The sequence below is a fragment of the Opisthocomus hoazin genome, chromosome 22 (genome assembly GCF_030867145.1).
Source record: "Opisthocomus hoazin isolate bOpiHoa1 chromosome 22, bOpiHoa1.hap1, whole genome shotgun sequence".
NCBI classification, from domain to species: domain Eukaryota; kingdom Metazoa; phylum Chordata; class Aves; order Opisthocomiformes; family Opisthocomidae; genus Opisthocomus; species Opisthocomus hoazin.
In genome coordinates, this window is record NC_134435.1 from 1,595,064 (window position 1) to 1,608,976 (window position 13,913).

General features: G+C 56.6%; 1 protein-coding gene across 3 annotated transcripts in view; it reads right to left on the reverse strand.

Moving 5' to 3' along the window:
- The window catches only part of NDFIP1 (Nedd4 family interacting protein 1), a 66,577-nt gene extending 57,498 nt beyond the window's left edge, over nt 1-9,079 (reverse strand). For 2 of the 3 annotated variants that reach the window (XM_075441846.1, XM_075441845.1), the window contains exon 1: nt 5,637-5,705. In XM_075441846.1, coding sequence (XP_075297961.1) covers nt 5,637-5,690 — 54 coding nt within the window. In that variant the 5' untranslated portion in view covers nt 5,691-5,705. Of the gene's footprint in view, nt 1-5,636; nt 5,706-8,990 lie in introns of those variants that run through there. The other variant, XM_075441847.1, reaches the window with a different exon arrangement.
- Nucleotides 9,080-13,913: the final 4,834 nt, after the last annotated feature.

Here is a 13,913-nt window from a genome sequence, read left to right on the forward strand (position 1 = left end):
CTTCGGAGCTGCAGCTGCGTCGGGTGGAGTCAGGGAAATGGCAGGATGCCCACCAGCCTCCATCGCTGCCTGTGGCTTCGCTAAGGGAGGGGTTTTTCATGGATACCTTACGTAACGACACATATAAGTATGAATCTTGCCATTTCCCTTCAACCTTTCACATTGCATGGCTGAAAAGGAGACAGTTTATTTTGTGCACGGTGCTTCCCACGGGCTCTACATAAATACCCACACAGCTTCTCAAACACACAGCGTGGCTTGCTTGCAGCAGCCGTGCCAGCGCAGGCTTCGCAGCGCCAGGCCAGGGGCGTCACGAGCAAACGCACCAGAAAGGAATTTAGAAAATCAGCTGCCATCTGATTTCTTTCCTTCTTTTCATTTCTCACCATCTCATCAACAAAGCAGCTGAGGTTTTCTGCAGAAAGACAACTCCTTTCACAGAATCACAGAATCCCAGCATGGCAGGGGTTGGAAGAGACCTCTGGGATCCCCCAGCCCAACCCCCTGCCCAAGCAGGGTCACCCAGAGCAGGCTGCACAGGACCTTGTCCAGGCGGGGCTGGAATATCTCCAGAGAAGGAGACTCCACAGCCTCCCTGGGCAGCCTGGGCCAGGGCTCCGGCACCCTCAGAGGGAAGAAGTTCTTCCTCATCTTCAGCTGGAGCTTCCTCTGCTTCAGTTTGTGCCCATTGCCCCTTGTCCTGTCGCTGGGCACCACTGAACAGAGTCTGGCCCCGTCCTCCTGACCCCCACCCTGCAGATATTTAGAGGCATTTCTAAGGTCCCCTCTCAGCCTTCTCTTCTCCAGGCTGAACAAGCCCAGCTCCCTCAGCCTCTCCTCGCAGGAGAGATGCTCCAGTCCCCTCCTCATCCTCGCAGCCCTCTGCTGGACTCTCTCCAGTAGCTCCTCATCCTTCTTGAACTGGGGAGCCCAGAACTGGACACAGCACTGCCCATGGGGCCTCACTAGGGCAGTGTAGAGAGGAAGGAGAACCTCCCTCGACCTGCAACAAGCACCTTGGGACCGACCCACTCGCCTGAGCAGAGCGGTACTTCCGTACCCTCTTTTGGAATCACCATGGAACAGCAGCAACCCTGCAGCTTCTTCCTTAGAGTCTTCCCGAACCGCCCCTCCTGCACACCCCTGCTGACACTCCTGAAGCCATCCGTGATATTCTGCTTTCTTTTCTTTGGAGAGACACGTTGCCGTTCCAGTCCTTCCCAAGCATTTCATGCAGAGGGGTGAGGGGGTGGGGATATGTTCTCATTTTACTTCTCTGTCTTATCAAGAAAAAAACCCCAAACAAATCAGCTCACACTTCTAATTGATACAGAACTGTTCTGCGCCTCGAGTTTTTATTCTTTTTGCTGCCTCAGACCAAAGACCAGACGACATCCCTGTCCTCTGTGGAGGTCAAAGCCAAGACTTGTTGGGATGTTGGAGTGCAATTCATTGAACGTTTGCATCCAAACCACTGCTGCGTGTCCGAACCGTTCGACACCCGGGTCCGACGCCCAGGGAAGCGTGGCCCGGTTCCTCTTCTCTGCCATAACGTGGCCAGCAGGCACAGCAGTGACGGCAGCCCCACGGCTCTCGGCAGCCCCACGGCTCTCCGCAGCCCCCCGTCCGCTGGCCGTCACCTCCTCGGCGCGGAGACGCCGTGCTCCCCGGCACGGCTCACAGCTCCCTACTCCGGCTGCATCAAAGCGGCTTTAAACACACCCACTGTTAAAGGAGTCCAACTCGGCGAGGTTGAACTGGCGTGGGTTAGGAGGCAGTGACACAAGGAGTTCTGCTGGCAGGTCCACGGGGTCAGCCAAGACGGGGAAAGGGGAAGGAACGACACTGGGAAGCGCTGGAAAAAATTCAGCAGCGCTGTCACCCACTCCAGCTGTACCAGAACAACGGCACGTCACAGAAACAGGACGCTCCCCACCAGATGAAGATCACCTAACAGCGAGCCTCCACCCTCTCCCCAGTCACCCCTTCCAGACAGGGGAGGTGGAACACAGAGAGAGCTGGTCAGCCCCAAGCTTTCGGGGTAAGAACACCCCACACGGCACCGAGCTGAGCCGCTTCCTTGAAGAAGGAGGAATTAATTAAATCATCCGGATGAAAATGTAATCTGTACTACAGCAAGAGCATCTCCTAGCACAGCTGCTGGGGCTGTCAGCAGGAGACACCCGAAACGCTGGTCCCCGGCCAGCTGCGAGCCCACAGCACCCCAAGCCATCCCAGCACCCCAAGCCGTCCCTGCACCCCGGGCGCGGGGCCGTGGGGCACGCAGGGCACGCAGGGCGGAGGTGGCAGGGACCTACCTCCAAGGCTGCAGCTTTAATTAGCCTCAGGGCGCCAAGCAATTAACAAGATAAGCTGCTGCAACTCCTACGACAGCCATGCATCTTCATCTTTTTCAAACCAGCTAACTCAGCGTGAGCCCTTACCAAGGAACAAAAATGCCTTATTTTATAAACCCCATGGAGTTCAGTCATTAGAAGAAAATGCAAACTAACCGGTGAAGTAATTGCCTATTAAAACAAGATTACAAAAAAAAAAAAAATAGAGAGAGCAGTGCTGCAGAAATTCAGGAGCAGCCTGCACGCAGCACGAGGGGCAACCGAAGGGATAATCCCACAAAACGCAGACTCAAACCAGTTGATTCGGTCTCTCCCAGCTCTGCAGTCTACGAATTCTCAGAAAACGCTCCACCATGCTTATTTTCAGTCTACCCATGAAAATGCAGTAATCCTCCCCTTTTTTCCTTCTGCCTGTGCAGGACCCAGGCTGCTACCGCAGGAGGAAAGGCTCCGACACGCCGGGGACACTGGACACCGCACGCCCGGCCTTCCCTGCTCTCCCAGCGAGGGGGTGGCAGAACTTCAACCCCTCACATTTGTCAGAAAGAGAACACACACAGCCTAAAAGTCCAGTCACCACGGAGGGGGAAAGGAAAGCACTAGCTGTGAGTAGTAGAATAGAATCTTCAACACTGCAAGAGATGAAACAGAAGAGGACACGGATAGTTGAGTGCAATATCATTTCCCACCACTGGAATTCTTTTGAGGTTCTTCCTTCGATGGCAAAGAGAAAGACGTGTTCTCACACAGCGTCGTGTGGGCGAAAGCAAGCTGAACTTGCTGCTGGCCTCAAACCACTGCAACTCGGAGCGACACCACAGACGGAGCCGCTTTCTCCAGCTGAGCTAGAGCCTGTGGAAGGTGTACAGTCACAGACAGCAGATTTTCCCTCTAATAGACACGGCACACAAATGCCTTCCAGCCTTTCTAATGCTTCCAGGCATCTAAAACTCAGCTAAGTGCTTATTAGCACAGCAGTACGGGCTCACGTGATGGGACGAGTGAGTCAGCAGACCCCGGCCGTGCCCGCTCCCTCCGCCGGGCGCGGGCCACGAGGAAGGCTGTGCCGCGCGGGGCTGCGGGCGATTCCCCCGCACCCACAGAACACGATTCGAGCCGTCTTTGACCAAAGCCCGGCTTGCTGAGGCTGCGGGCCCTTCTTTCTTTGATTCGCTGGGGGGTTTCGGTGTGTAAAGCCTGACTCTTGCCTTTGTGGCATTAAAAGAGTCTTCACAGCAACGCCTGCAGTTATCAAAGCAAACGTTTGGCTGTGGTTTTTCCGCCGGGTCGCTGGCACAACAGAAAGTCGCCTAGCAGAAGAGGGTAAGGGCCTGGGACATGGACGTTCCAAGAAACGCCATCGGCAGCCCGGCTCCGAGCGAGGCATCCCCTCTGCCCGCCACCTCCCCGGCCCGAGACGTGTCACGGGTGGATCCCACCCCGCGCAGCAGCCTTCAAGTTCAAAACCTACACAATGGTTCGAAGTATTTCCACGTAAACTTTGAAGAAAGCACTTCCAAGAAACACCTTTGTTGGTTCTCCCAGATTTTCTAAACGCAGCACGCGGGCTGCTGACAGCTTTCCATCTCTGCTTTTAACCTCCCCTTGCCCCCGGTCCTTAGGCTGCAGGCAAACATTCTTTCAACTAAACCAGAATTACCACGAGCTTCACCTCAGCCACGTCCCGTCAGCAGTGCATTAGTTCAGCAGCACATCACGCATGTTTACTGCATTTCAGTTCTTATTTTCTGTTCTGGCACGCAAGGCAGAGCTGCACAGAAGCCCCCGAGGAATCCTAGCATTCGGATAACCCCAACCAGATCCCATTGCTGCTGTTACTATGGTTTCGGTGAGTTTTCAAAAAGGCAGATATTTAGGCTAACGACAGATATTTAGGAAGAGAATCGATATTTTTTTTAGGAGGTGACAGGACTGATTTTTTCAGCACAATGAAATCGTAACTTTTGCAAGCCAAATGTAAAAAAAAAAAAAAAAACAAAAAAAACAGTGTATCACTACTAAACTGGAGAGTACCCCAGCAAGGCGACAGCCTGCCCACAGACCAACTACACTCAGCTCCCGCATCCCTCACTTCTCCCCTTCCCTATCCCTGGCCTTTCCAAAGTTTCTGCCAGCTCTGAAGGAGAAGAGAACGATTTTTATTGACGTACGCTTCGCTTGAAACATCCGCTGATTTGAAATCCCGACTTTTGCAGATTCCTAGGACTGAGTATCAGCTTATTAATCAGCAGGAATAACGAGCAGCTATTAGACAAGTCAACCCACGCGCACCAGCCCTCTCCTTGATGAGCAAATAACTGTTTTCTCCCGCAGGCACTCCCAGCTCGTTTAACGGCAGAGCTGTTAACCCGGCACGGCACGGCGCGTGGCAACACGCGTGGCAGCAAGCCCTGCCCCGGGAGATGCTGACGCTCCTGCCCACGCCTCGCACTGTGGAACCGATTCTCCCCGGGACCCTGCTCCGGGGAGCGACCTCTCGAGGCCTCTGCCAACCTGAGCTACTCCTGCTTTTTAATAACGGACTGCAAAGCGCGTCTCCAGTCCCCCTCCCAAAAAATGCACCCGCACAGAATCACAGAATGGTCGGGGTTGGAAGGGACCTCTGTGGGTCACCCAGCCCAACCCTCCTGCTGAAGCAGGGTCACCTACAGTAGGCTGTAGAGGACCTTGTCCAGACGGGTCTTGAATATCTCCAGAGAAGGAGACTCCACAGCCTCCCTGGGCAGCCTGGGCCAGGGCTCCGTCACCCTCAGAGGGAAGAAGTTCTTCCTCATCTTCAGCTGGAGCTTCCTCTGCTTCAGTTTGTGCCCGTTGCCCCTTGTCCTGTCGCTGGGCAGACTTTTTTTTACAAATACCATCTCAGGTCTTTTCTCCTGGTACACCAGCTGCGTGATGACACCAGACTACTACTGCTTCATCGCCTTTCCCTAGTCCTTTGAGTTTCAGAAAGGAAACGTGTTTTAACTCTGTAGTTACTTTTTCACCCAGAATCACTCGCACCTTGCAAACCCACCCGCTGGGTACTGCTGCCTCCAGGAGCAAAGCAGGGAGGCGTCCGGCAGGCGGGCACCGAGCGGGCTGGGCACCGGGCAGCTTCGGCCATGCGTGCCCCAAGGGCAGCGGCGGTGCAAGGCACCCGACCTCACTCGGCAACTTTTTTTAAAAAATCTTTACTGTTTTTATGTCCAGCAACACCTCTATTCTGCTTGTCTGAATATAAAAAAGAAAAAAAATAAATAAAATGCGAAAACAACCTACCCTGGAAATTTCCTTACTGTTCTTATCAGCCGCCCGGATCTTCAGCGAGCGCATGTTCCGCACACCGCCAGCGCCTCGCCAAGGAAACCAACAGCCACTGACATCACTGATTCTAATTGCTGACATGAAAAAACAGGGTATATTCTCATCTTTTAGTTTCGATCTGCGGGCCCATTTCAACTGAAAAATTGAAAACAAGCCTAAGGTAAGCACAAGGTGGAACTGTGCCTGCCTCCCCGCTGCGCTCCAGCCTTCCCAGACACTACGTCAGCACCGCGCTCCTCCACGGATTTGAACTGCGTTCACATTGTATCTTCAGCAACATTATTTCTTCCACATTTTCGCTGAAAGAAAACCAAACAAATGCAGAAAATCTTTCTTCCTTATGCTTCCCATAGACACCTCCCCTTGTGAAATGATTCACGATGCACGTGAGCCTTCAACAAGTGGAACTGGAAGAAATCTCGCTTAAAAAGGAACACGTCTTCATCGTTTCACACACCCACCGCTTTCGGGGGGGGTTCACACCACTTTTACACACCACAGATATTTTCAAATGCTTGAAGTAAAGAGCATGCCTCGGTTAGCACACAGTGAAAATGAACTTCTGAAAAGCCTGGCTGTTTTTTCCAGAATGGAGGCTAGTTTCTATTCTTAGGATGAGAAACAGCACCGCCACCGGACGCACAATCCAGGGGTAATGCTCACCAGGCTTTAAGCCACCTAATCCTCACAACGTCCCCGTGTAACGTTCCCAAAGGCAGCTCTAAAGGACAACGGCCTCCCAGTGCCCCTTGCTGGGACGCAGCACTGCCCGGGATAACGGCCGCAGCCCGCCTTCCCCCCCGCCACCTCCCGTGCCCACCTCCCGCCAGCACAGCCCTGTCACCAGGCCCGCGGAGGAGGAACCAGCCCAGCGCCCTGCTCCGGTCACCCTGCCCCGGTCACCCTGCCCCGGTCACCCTGCGCGGCTCCCGCTCGCGGCCCCAGCCCCTGCTCCCGACCCAGCGGGGCCAGGGGACGCAGAGAGCCTTCCTCTGCAGCTCTAGCTTCGTACTTCATCGCGCTGCCCTTCCGTGGTGTGTCAGATCAGACGGCCACATCATCCAAAGGCGTCACCGCAGGCTATTTTTTATCAGATTATCCAAGGCCAGCACAAAGCACAAGGGCTAGGAAGTTAGCTTTAGGGAACGCAGCATCCGCCACTGCACGCCCCTGTAACGCCAGGCAAACAGACGCAGGGCGTGACTTTCACAGAATCACAGAATGGTCGGGGTTGGAAGGGACCTCTGTGGGTCATCTAGCTGCCAGGGGTGCCCGGCCCACCCGTCCTCGTCCGTGGGCAGCAGGGCGGAAGCGGGGTTGGTTCAGGCTTCAAACTCAGCTATCGATTCCTGCCGGCCTCGGATCATCCTCATTAACTTTCATCCTTTTTCCAGAAAATGCACACGCTCAGGGAACCCTGCCCACACTTCACACGCTCGGACAGTGCCCACCCTCGCCACACACCACACGGCCGACGCTCCAGGAGCAGGGTCCGCCCGCCCCGGCACGCTCGGACGCCGTGTCGCCTTCGGCGGCAGGGGAACCACCACGAACCACGCTCCAGAAAGGCGGCACTTCCATCACCCCCCCACAACGACCAAGCTCCAAAATTCTCCGTTCTCCTCCACCGCCTCATAACCCAACAACTTAACAGGTTAAAGGAGCTTGTTCTGCATCTCCACAGGCTACCTCCGCTTACCGGATCCCACATTCGGCTCAGCCCTTACGGTTATCCGTACAAGGCCTCCTCCGCTGGCACACGGCGCGCTCCTTAACTGGGCATTCACACACACAGAAAGTCTCAACGGATGGAACAAACCTTGGCACATTCGCTGCTGGAGAGCCTCTCCCACCCTCTCCCCTCCTCTCCGGCCGAACGCCGACCCCGCAGCTCTACCTCCAGAGCTTGCGGGGGGTTTTGGAGCCAGACACGCGCAGGAGCCCGTTCAGCCGTAATGCACTGCGCAACGCCACGCGCACCGGGCTGCTGGCAGCAGGCGAGGCGAAACGGCAGCTTCTGAACAGCTACACAAAACTAAATGTATTTATGTGTGAGTCTGCGACCCCACGCCCCAGTTACAACACTCGCTTCACAGGGCCTCCACTATCCGCCCTCCGCGATGTCAATTCTTTGGGGCGCAGGTGGCCCCCCCAGCCCTCACAGCCCCGCGCCGAACTACGTTCCCCAGCGACGGCCGGCGCTGCCCCGCGTCTGCCGGATGGGTGAGTGGGAGCCATGAAACGGCGGCTTCACGCGTCTCTCTGGAAGGAAACCGGGACTGTGCTGGTCGGTCCGGTACCGAGTCACCGCGGGGCAACACCACAGCATCCTCCACACATTTTGTCGCCGATCTCCACGGGGTCAAGGCGACGGGGCATGAAACCGGAGCCCTTTGTAACAGACATGTGTGGAGCATCTCTCCTACGAGGAGAGGCTGAGGGAGCTGGGCTTGTTCAGCCTGGAGAAGAGAAGGCTGAGAGGGGACCTTCGAAATGCCTCTAAATATCTGCAGGGTGGGGGTCAGGAGGACGGGGCCAGACTCTGTTCAGTGGTGCCCAGCGACAGGACAAGGGGCAACGGGCACAAACTGAAGCAGAGGAAGCTCCAGCTGAACCCGAGGAAGAACTTCTTCCCTCTGAGGATGACGGAGCCCTGGCCCAGGCTGCCCAGGGAGGCTGTGGAGTCTCCTTCTCTGGAGATATTCCAGCCCCGCCTGGCCGCGGTGCTGTGCAGCCTGCTCTGGGTGACCCTGCTTGGGCAGGGGGTTGGGCTGGGGGACCCACAGAGGGCCCTGCCAACCCCTGCCATGCTGTGACTCTGGGATCAGCGAGGAGCCTGGCTACCTTACCTGCCATTTCCGAGCACAACAACAAAGAGATTCGCCTTCCTAAGCCGACACCTCTGTTTTGCGCAGAACAAAATCGAAAAACACCCGAGTTTTCGTCGGCGTTCACACCTCCAGCGCAGCAAACACCGAGCCCGCCGGCTGCCGCGACGAGACCGCGGTTCCCTCCCGACGGAGAGCGCCCGGGAGGACGGGATAAACCCCGCGCCGGGCTCCAGCGGACGCGGCCCGGCGGGACCCAGCACCCCGCGGCCGCTGCGGGCCCCCCGCCCAGCCGGGCCCCGCGGAGAGGCCGGGGGCAGCCGCGGGCCCGGCACCGCCCCAGGCCCAGGCCCAGGCGCAGGCCCCGCCCGGCTCCCCGGGCACGGCGGCGGGGGCAGCGGGGGGCGGCGGGTCCCCGCCCGGCCCCGGGCTCCGTCCCCCCGCCCCGGTCGCGGCGCAGGGAGCCCCGCGCCCGCCTCACCTGCTGGTAGCGGCCGCTGCCGGGCTCGGCGGCCGCCATGGCGCTCGGCGGGGCTCGGGCGGGGCTCGGCGGCGGCGCTGCCCGGCCGCCTCCCGACGGGCGCTGCGGGCTCCGCTCCCGCCCGCCCCCCGCCTCCCGCCTCCCGCCCCGCCCGGGGGGACGGGCCCGGGCCGCGGCCTGCAGGCGGGCGGGGGCCGCCGAACCCCCCCAGAGCGGGGCAGGGCGCGGGGGGGGTTCTCGGTGCAGCCGTTTCCGCGGGGGAGCTGAGGAGGCCTCTCCGCACCGCGTGGGTATGACAAAACTCCGTGTTTAATTATGTATTATTTATAATTACGTTCCACAGAAGGCGTTAAGGAAACCCAGGGAGGCAGGACCATAGAACCGTGGAATGGTTGGGGTTGGCAGGGACCTCACAGACCACCCAGTTCCACCCCCCTGCCACGGGCAGGGACCCCTCCACCAGCCCAGGGTTCTCCCAGCCCCGTCCACAGAATCCCAGAATCCCAGCATGGCAGGGGTTGGCAGGGCCCTCTGTGGGTCACCCAGCCCAGCCCCTGCCCAAGCAGGGTCACCCAGAGCAGGCTGCACAGCACCGCGGCCAGGCGGGGCTGGAACATCTCCAGAGAAGGAGACTCCACAGCCTCCCTGGGCAGCCTGGGCCAGGGCTCCGTCACCCTCAGAGGGAAGAAGTTCTTCCTCGGGTTCAGCTGGAGCTTCCTCTGCTTCAGTTTGTGCCCGTTGCCCCTTGTCCTGTCGCTGGGCACCACTGAACAGAGTCTGGCCCCATCCTCCTGACCCCCACCCTGCAGATATTTAGAGGCATTTCTAAGGTCCCCTCTCAGCCTTCTCTTCTCCAGGCTGCACAAGCCCAGCTCCCTCAGCCTCTCCTCGTAGCAGAGATGCTCCAGTGCCCTCCTCATCCTCGCAGCCCTCCGCTGGACTCTCTCCAGTAGCTCCTCATCTTTCTTGAACTGGGGAGCCCAGCACTGGACGCAGCACTGCAGATGGGGCCTCACTAGGGCTGAGTAGAGGGGGAAGAGAACCTCCTTTGTCCAACCTGGCCTTGAGCCCTGCCAGGGAGGGGGCAGCCACAGCTCCTCTGGGCAGCCTGTTCCAGTGTTTCACCACCCTCATGGGGAAGAATTTCTTCCCAATATCTCATCTCAATCTGCCCTCTTTTAGTTTAGAGCTGTTCCCCCTTGTCCTATCACTACACACCCAAAAAAAAAAAATGTAAACCCACGTTGAAAACCAACGCCACCTCGGCGAGGCTTCTGCTGGCAGAAACCGGCGCTGCCCCAAGCCCAGTGACCAAGCCTTGGTCGCATGCAGCCATCGCCGGCATCGCGCCGGCACGTAGCCGCGCGGGCAGGGAAGAGGCCGGCGCCGCGCCGCAGCCGAAGCGAACACGAGGTGTTGGCCGAGTCCCCCGGCAGCGCCGTCAGGCCCTTCGTATCCGCATAGAGCAGACGGCGTCGCCGATCCAGGATCTCGCCCCGACAGAAGCCCGCGTAGGAAACCATGTGGAGACAGAAGTTTGTTTATTCAGAGGTTCTTCGCGTCGGATGTTACATCTGCTGAGAGACTCCCCGCCTTGCGTAACCTTTCTTTCCGACGTGCGCAGCTCCGCTCCAGTCGGGCTTGCACAGAAGCGCCCACATCAGTCCCTAAGGCTGATGAGACTTACACCGATCAGCTTTGGGATGAGGAGGGCTGAATCAGCCCCGCTGGGATTCCAAGCTGCAAATGCAGGCACAAGCGATTAAACCTGGGGACATGGGTTTGAGCTGCGTGCTCCGCCATAAACACGCGCCTTAGTGCTCGTTACTCAGTACCGTGATCAGGTTGGGGGGTTTCTGTATTTTGCCTGGGCAGGAACAGGTCGTTCACCGACGTCTTAGTGAGATGAATGAACACCGCAGCTCATTAGGAGAGGTGGGAATGGTCAAGGATTTCAGCCAGGTAAAACCTCAAAAAGCGACTCCTAAGAAACGCTGGGGACACGAGGAGAACGCACAGCTGCCTTGGAAGGAGCTGGAGCGAGAGCTGCAGCCACTGGCAGGCTCTGGTTTCACCCTTCCACGAGATTCTACACTGAGAACCTCTCCGCAGTGAGCAGCTGTCCTGGTGACATGCACGGATTTACTTGCCGTTGAGGTGGGATTATAGCCCTAAGTAAGGCTGTAGCCACAGCGGGAATTAGCTGTACGCTGATTGACTTGGACATCGTAGCGACTAAAATAAGCAGCAACCTGTACGTGTCCTCAGAAAGGGTGCTGGGATGTATCCTGCCGAAACGGAGCAAGAGTTTGTGTCGAAGCCGTTTTGGGGCTGCCTGACCAGGCCAGCTAGTCCGGGCACCCCGAATTCAGCGGGGTGACGGCAGTCTGGTCCAGCTGCTTTCTGCGTGTTTACTTTGTTCTGGTAGGTGGGGAAGCTCCGTAGAAAGACGATGCTGTGGTTACAGCACAGGACTGGTTCTGCTTTCATTTCCCACATGGTTTTAGGCAAATCACTTCACGCCTCTGTGTTTTTCGCCTTTTCCCCCCGTGCAGAATGTCTTTTCTCCCAAGAGACGTTCTGAAGCTTGAAGTCATTGCTTTTTAGTGACTTCCGCATGGGATGTGCTGCAAAAGTATTTGAAAGTAATTGAAAGTATTACAGACCCGCAGCACAGTGAGTCTCCTGAAATCCTAGTGCTGTGCTAGTGCTCCTTTAATTACTGGGGATGACTGGGCAATAAAGGGAACATTTTTAATCTACACTTTGTAATAAATATTGAACTCTAAAAGCTGAATAATAAACCTCAAAGGCAGGGCGTTTTAAAGCTGGACTAGTAAGAAATAGGCAGGACGTTTAAACTGGATATTTCTTCTAATCTTCTAGTGACAAATGGCCCAATTAAGAAGAAAGCAAAGACAAAACGTTCACACGAGCTAATGGGTCAGACTGCACCTCCGAAGCTCTCCGGAGCTTAACAGCCTAATCGCATGGAAGCAGGCTGCAACCGGCAGGTTAACAAAAAGTCGAAGTGACGGTGAAGTGTGGTTCACTAAAGGGCTGGATTATCCTCCCAGTCGCCGTGCTGGGCTCACGGAAGATGGAAACTTCATTATGAGTGTGATCCCTGTCTGGTATCAACACAAACTTCACCGGGCTGCCCTGAAAACCTCAACGGAGCGCTGCCGGCCTGGCCGGGAGCTGAGCTGCCGCTGTCCGCTCGGCTCCTTCCGTCCCACTCACCGTTTGTAGCGTTCACTGGTTGTCGGCATACTTACACTCTTACTGAAAGAATTTCTTTGTCATCAACTATCAGTCACAAAGTGAGCGGCATTCCCGTGCCCCCAGAGGCTTACGTACTTAACATGCAAGAAGTGGAACTGTGCGGTTTGGATACACGTATACGTCATGCCTTGTTTTCACACTGTGGAATAACATCCTGAATTCGAGTTGCATAATTAGGCTGAAGTGATTTGTTAATGATTAATAAATGCTGTCGAACTTGTTCCTCCCCAAAACATCGCGGCAGATTTCTGTGAAAATGTACAGAAAGGGCAAGAAGTGGGAGATGGGTCTCTTATCTGCAGTTATCTTTGATACAGCTGTCCATGGTTTCTAGCAATTTACTGGTATGAAAACAGTCTTTAGGCATACTTCGAGACACCACTGTATACCTTGATGTTCTTCAGGTTCTTAATATTTTATACTTTGAACCATTTTGTATTTGAATCTTCTTCTAGCTTTTTGCTAGCTGAAAGCTTTATCGGTACGGTGTAGTATTATTCTCGTCTCAGGTTGGTTTAAAGCCACGTTACTGATGTATCTGCAGTCCAGTCCTGCACAGTCAGAGCCTTGCTGGGTCTTTCTTTCGCCACCTCTTCAGAGAAACGGAATCGGCGACGGCCACAGCGCTGTGCGAGCGCGTGTTTCACAGGCAGCATGGCTTCGCAGCCCCCGATGCACCTGCCTTCATGCCGCCCGGCCAAGCGCGCTCGGACACGGCCTCTAAAAGCCCCGGGGGGCCCTGGCCAAGCTGCCCCACGCCTCGGCCAGCCCCACGCCTCGGCCAGCCCCACGCCTCGGCCAGCCCCGGCAGACGCGGGCGTGGATCTCTGTGCGCGGCTTTGAACGCGAACGCAGCTGCCGTTTGCCGCGGCTGTTTGTCGTAACAACAAAAGCTGCTCGGTCGCGTCGGCTCCGCTGCAACAACGAGTACCTCCACAGCGAGCACAACCACCCGCGCTCTCACAGCCCAGGCAGAGCTCTCGGCAAGCAGCGCCTTGGTTACCGGCGCACAAAACTACGCCCCAGGAAGCCATAAGTGTTGTAAGGAAGGGGAATGAAGACATCAGCAGCCCTGAGGTGGAAGACTCTCCCAGCAGGACTGCTCCTCTCCTGCAGAACCGAGGTTCGGACGCTGACTGACCAAGCCGAGTTCGGGCTGTGAGCGGGGCAAGGCGGGCAGCTGAGCTCCGAACTGCCTTCGCCGAGCGTAGCTGCCTCTGTTGGAGCTGGGGTTTTGCAGCCCTAACGCACTGACTTCACCAGTGATCTCTGTCTCTCCATTATTTCCTCAGCCTCCTGGAGAAATCACAATTAACCAATGGTTAATTAAATCCCATACTGCATAGACCAGCAGTTTCTGACCCGGTGAGGAGCGAGGCTCTGCCAGCTTTCCCATGGGAGCCTCATCTGCAAAAACGGGCAGGGACTGGCACATGTGCTCTCTGGAGCTGCCTTAGTGCATCGGCTCGCTGCGACCCCCCAGCAAACTCCTAACTGGGATTTGGGTGCTGCTGGGAGAGCTGAGCCATGAGCAGGGCTTGCAGAAAAGAGCAGCTCCCCTCCAGATCTATCCAACAGGCAACCTCGTTTCTCCTTTTATTACTAACAGTGGTGAGAAGGTAAGTGGAACATGCTGGA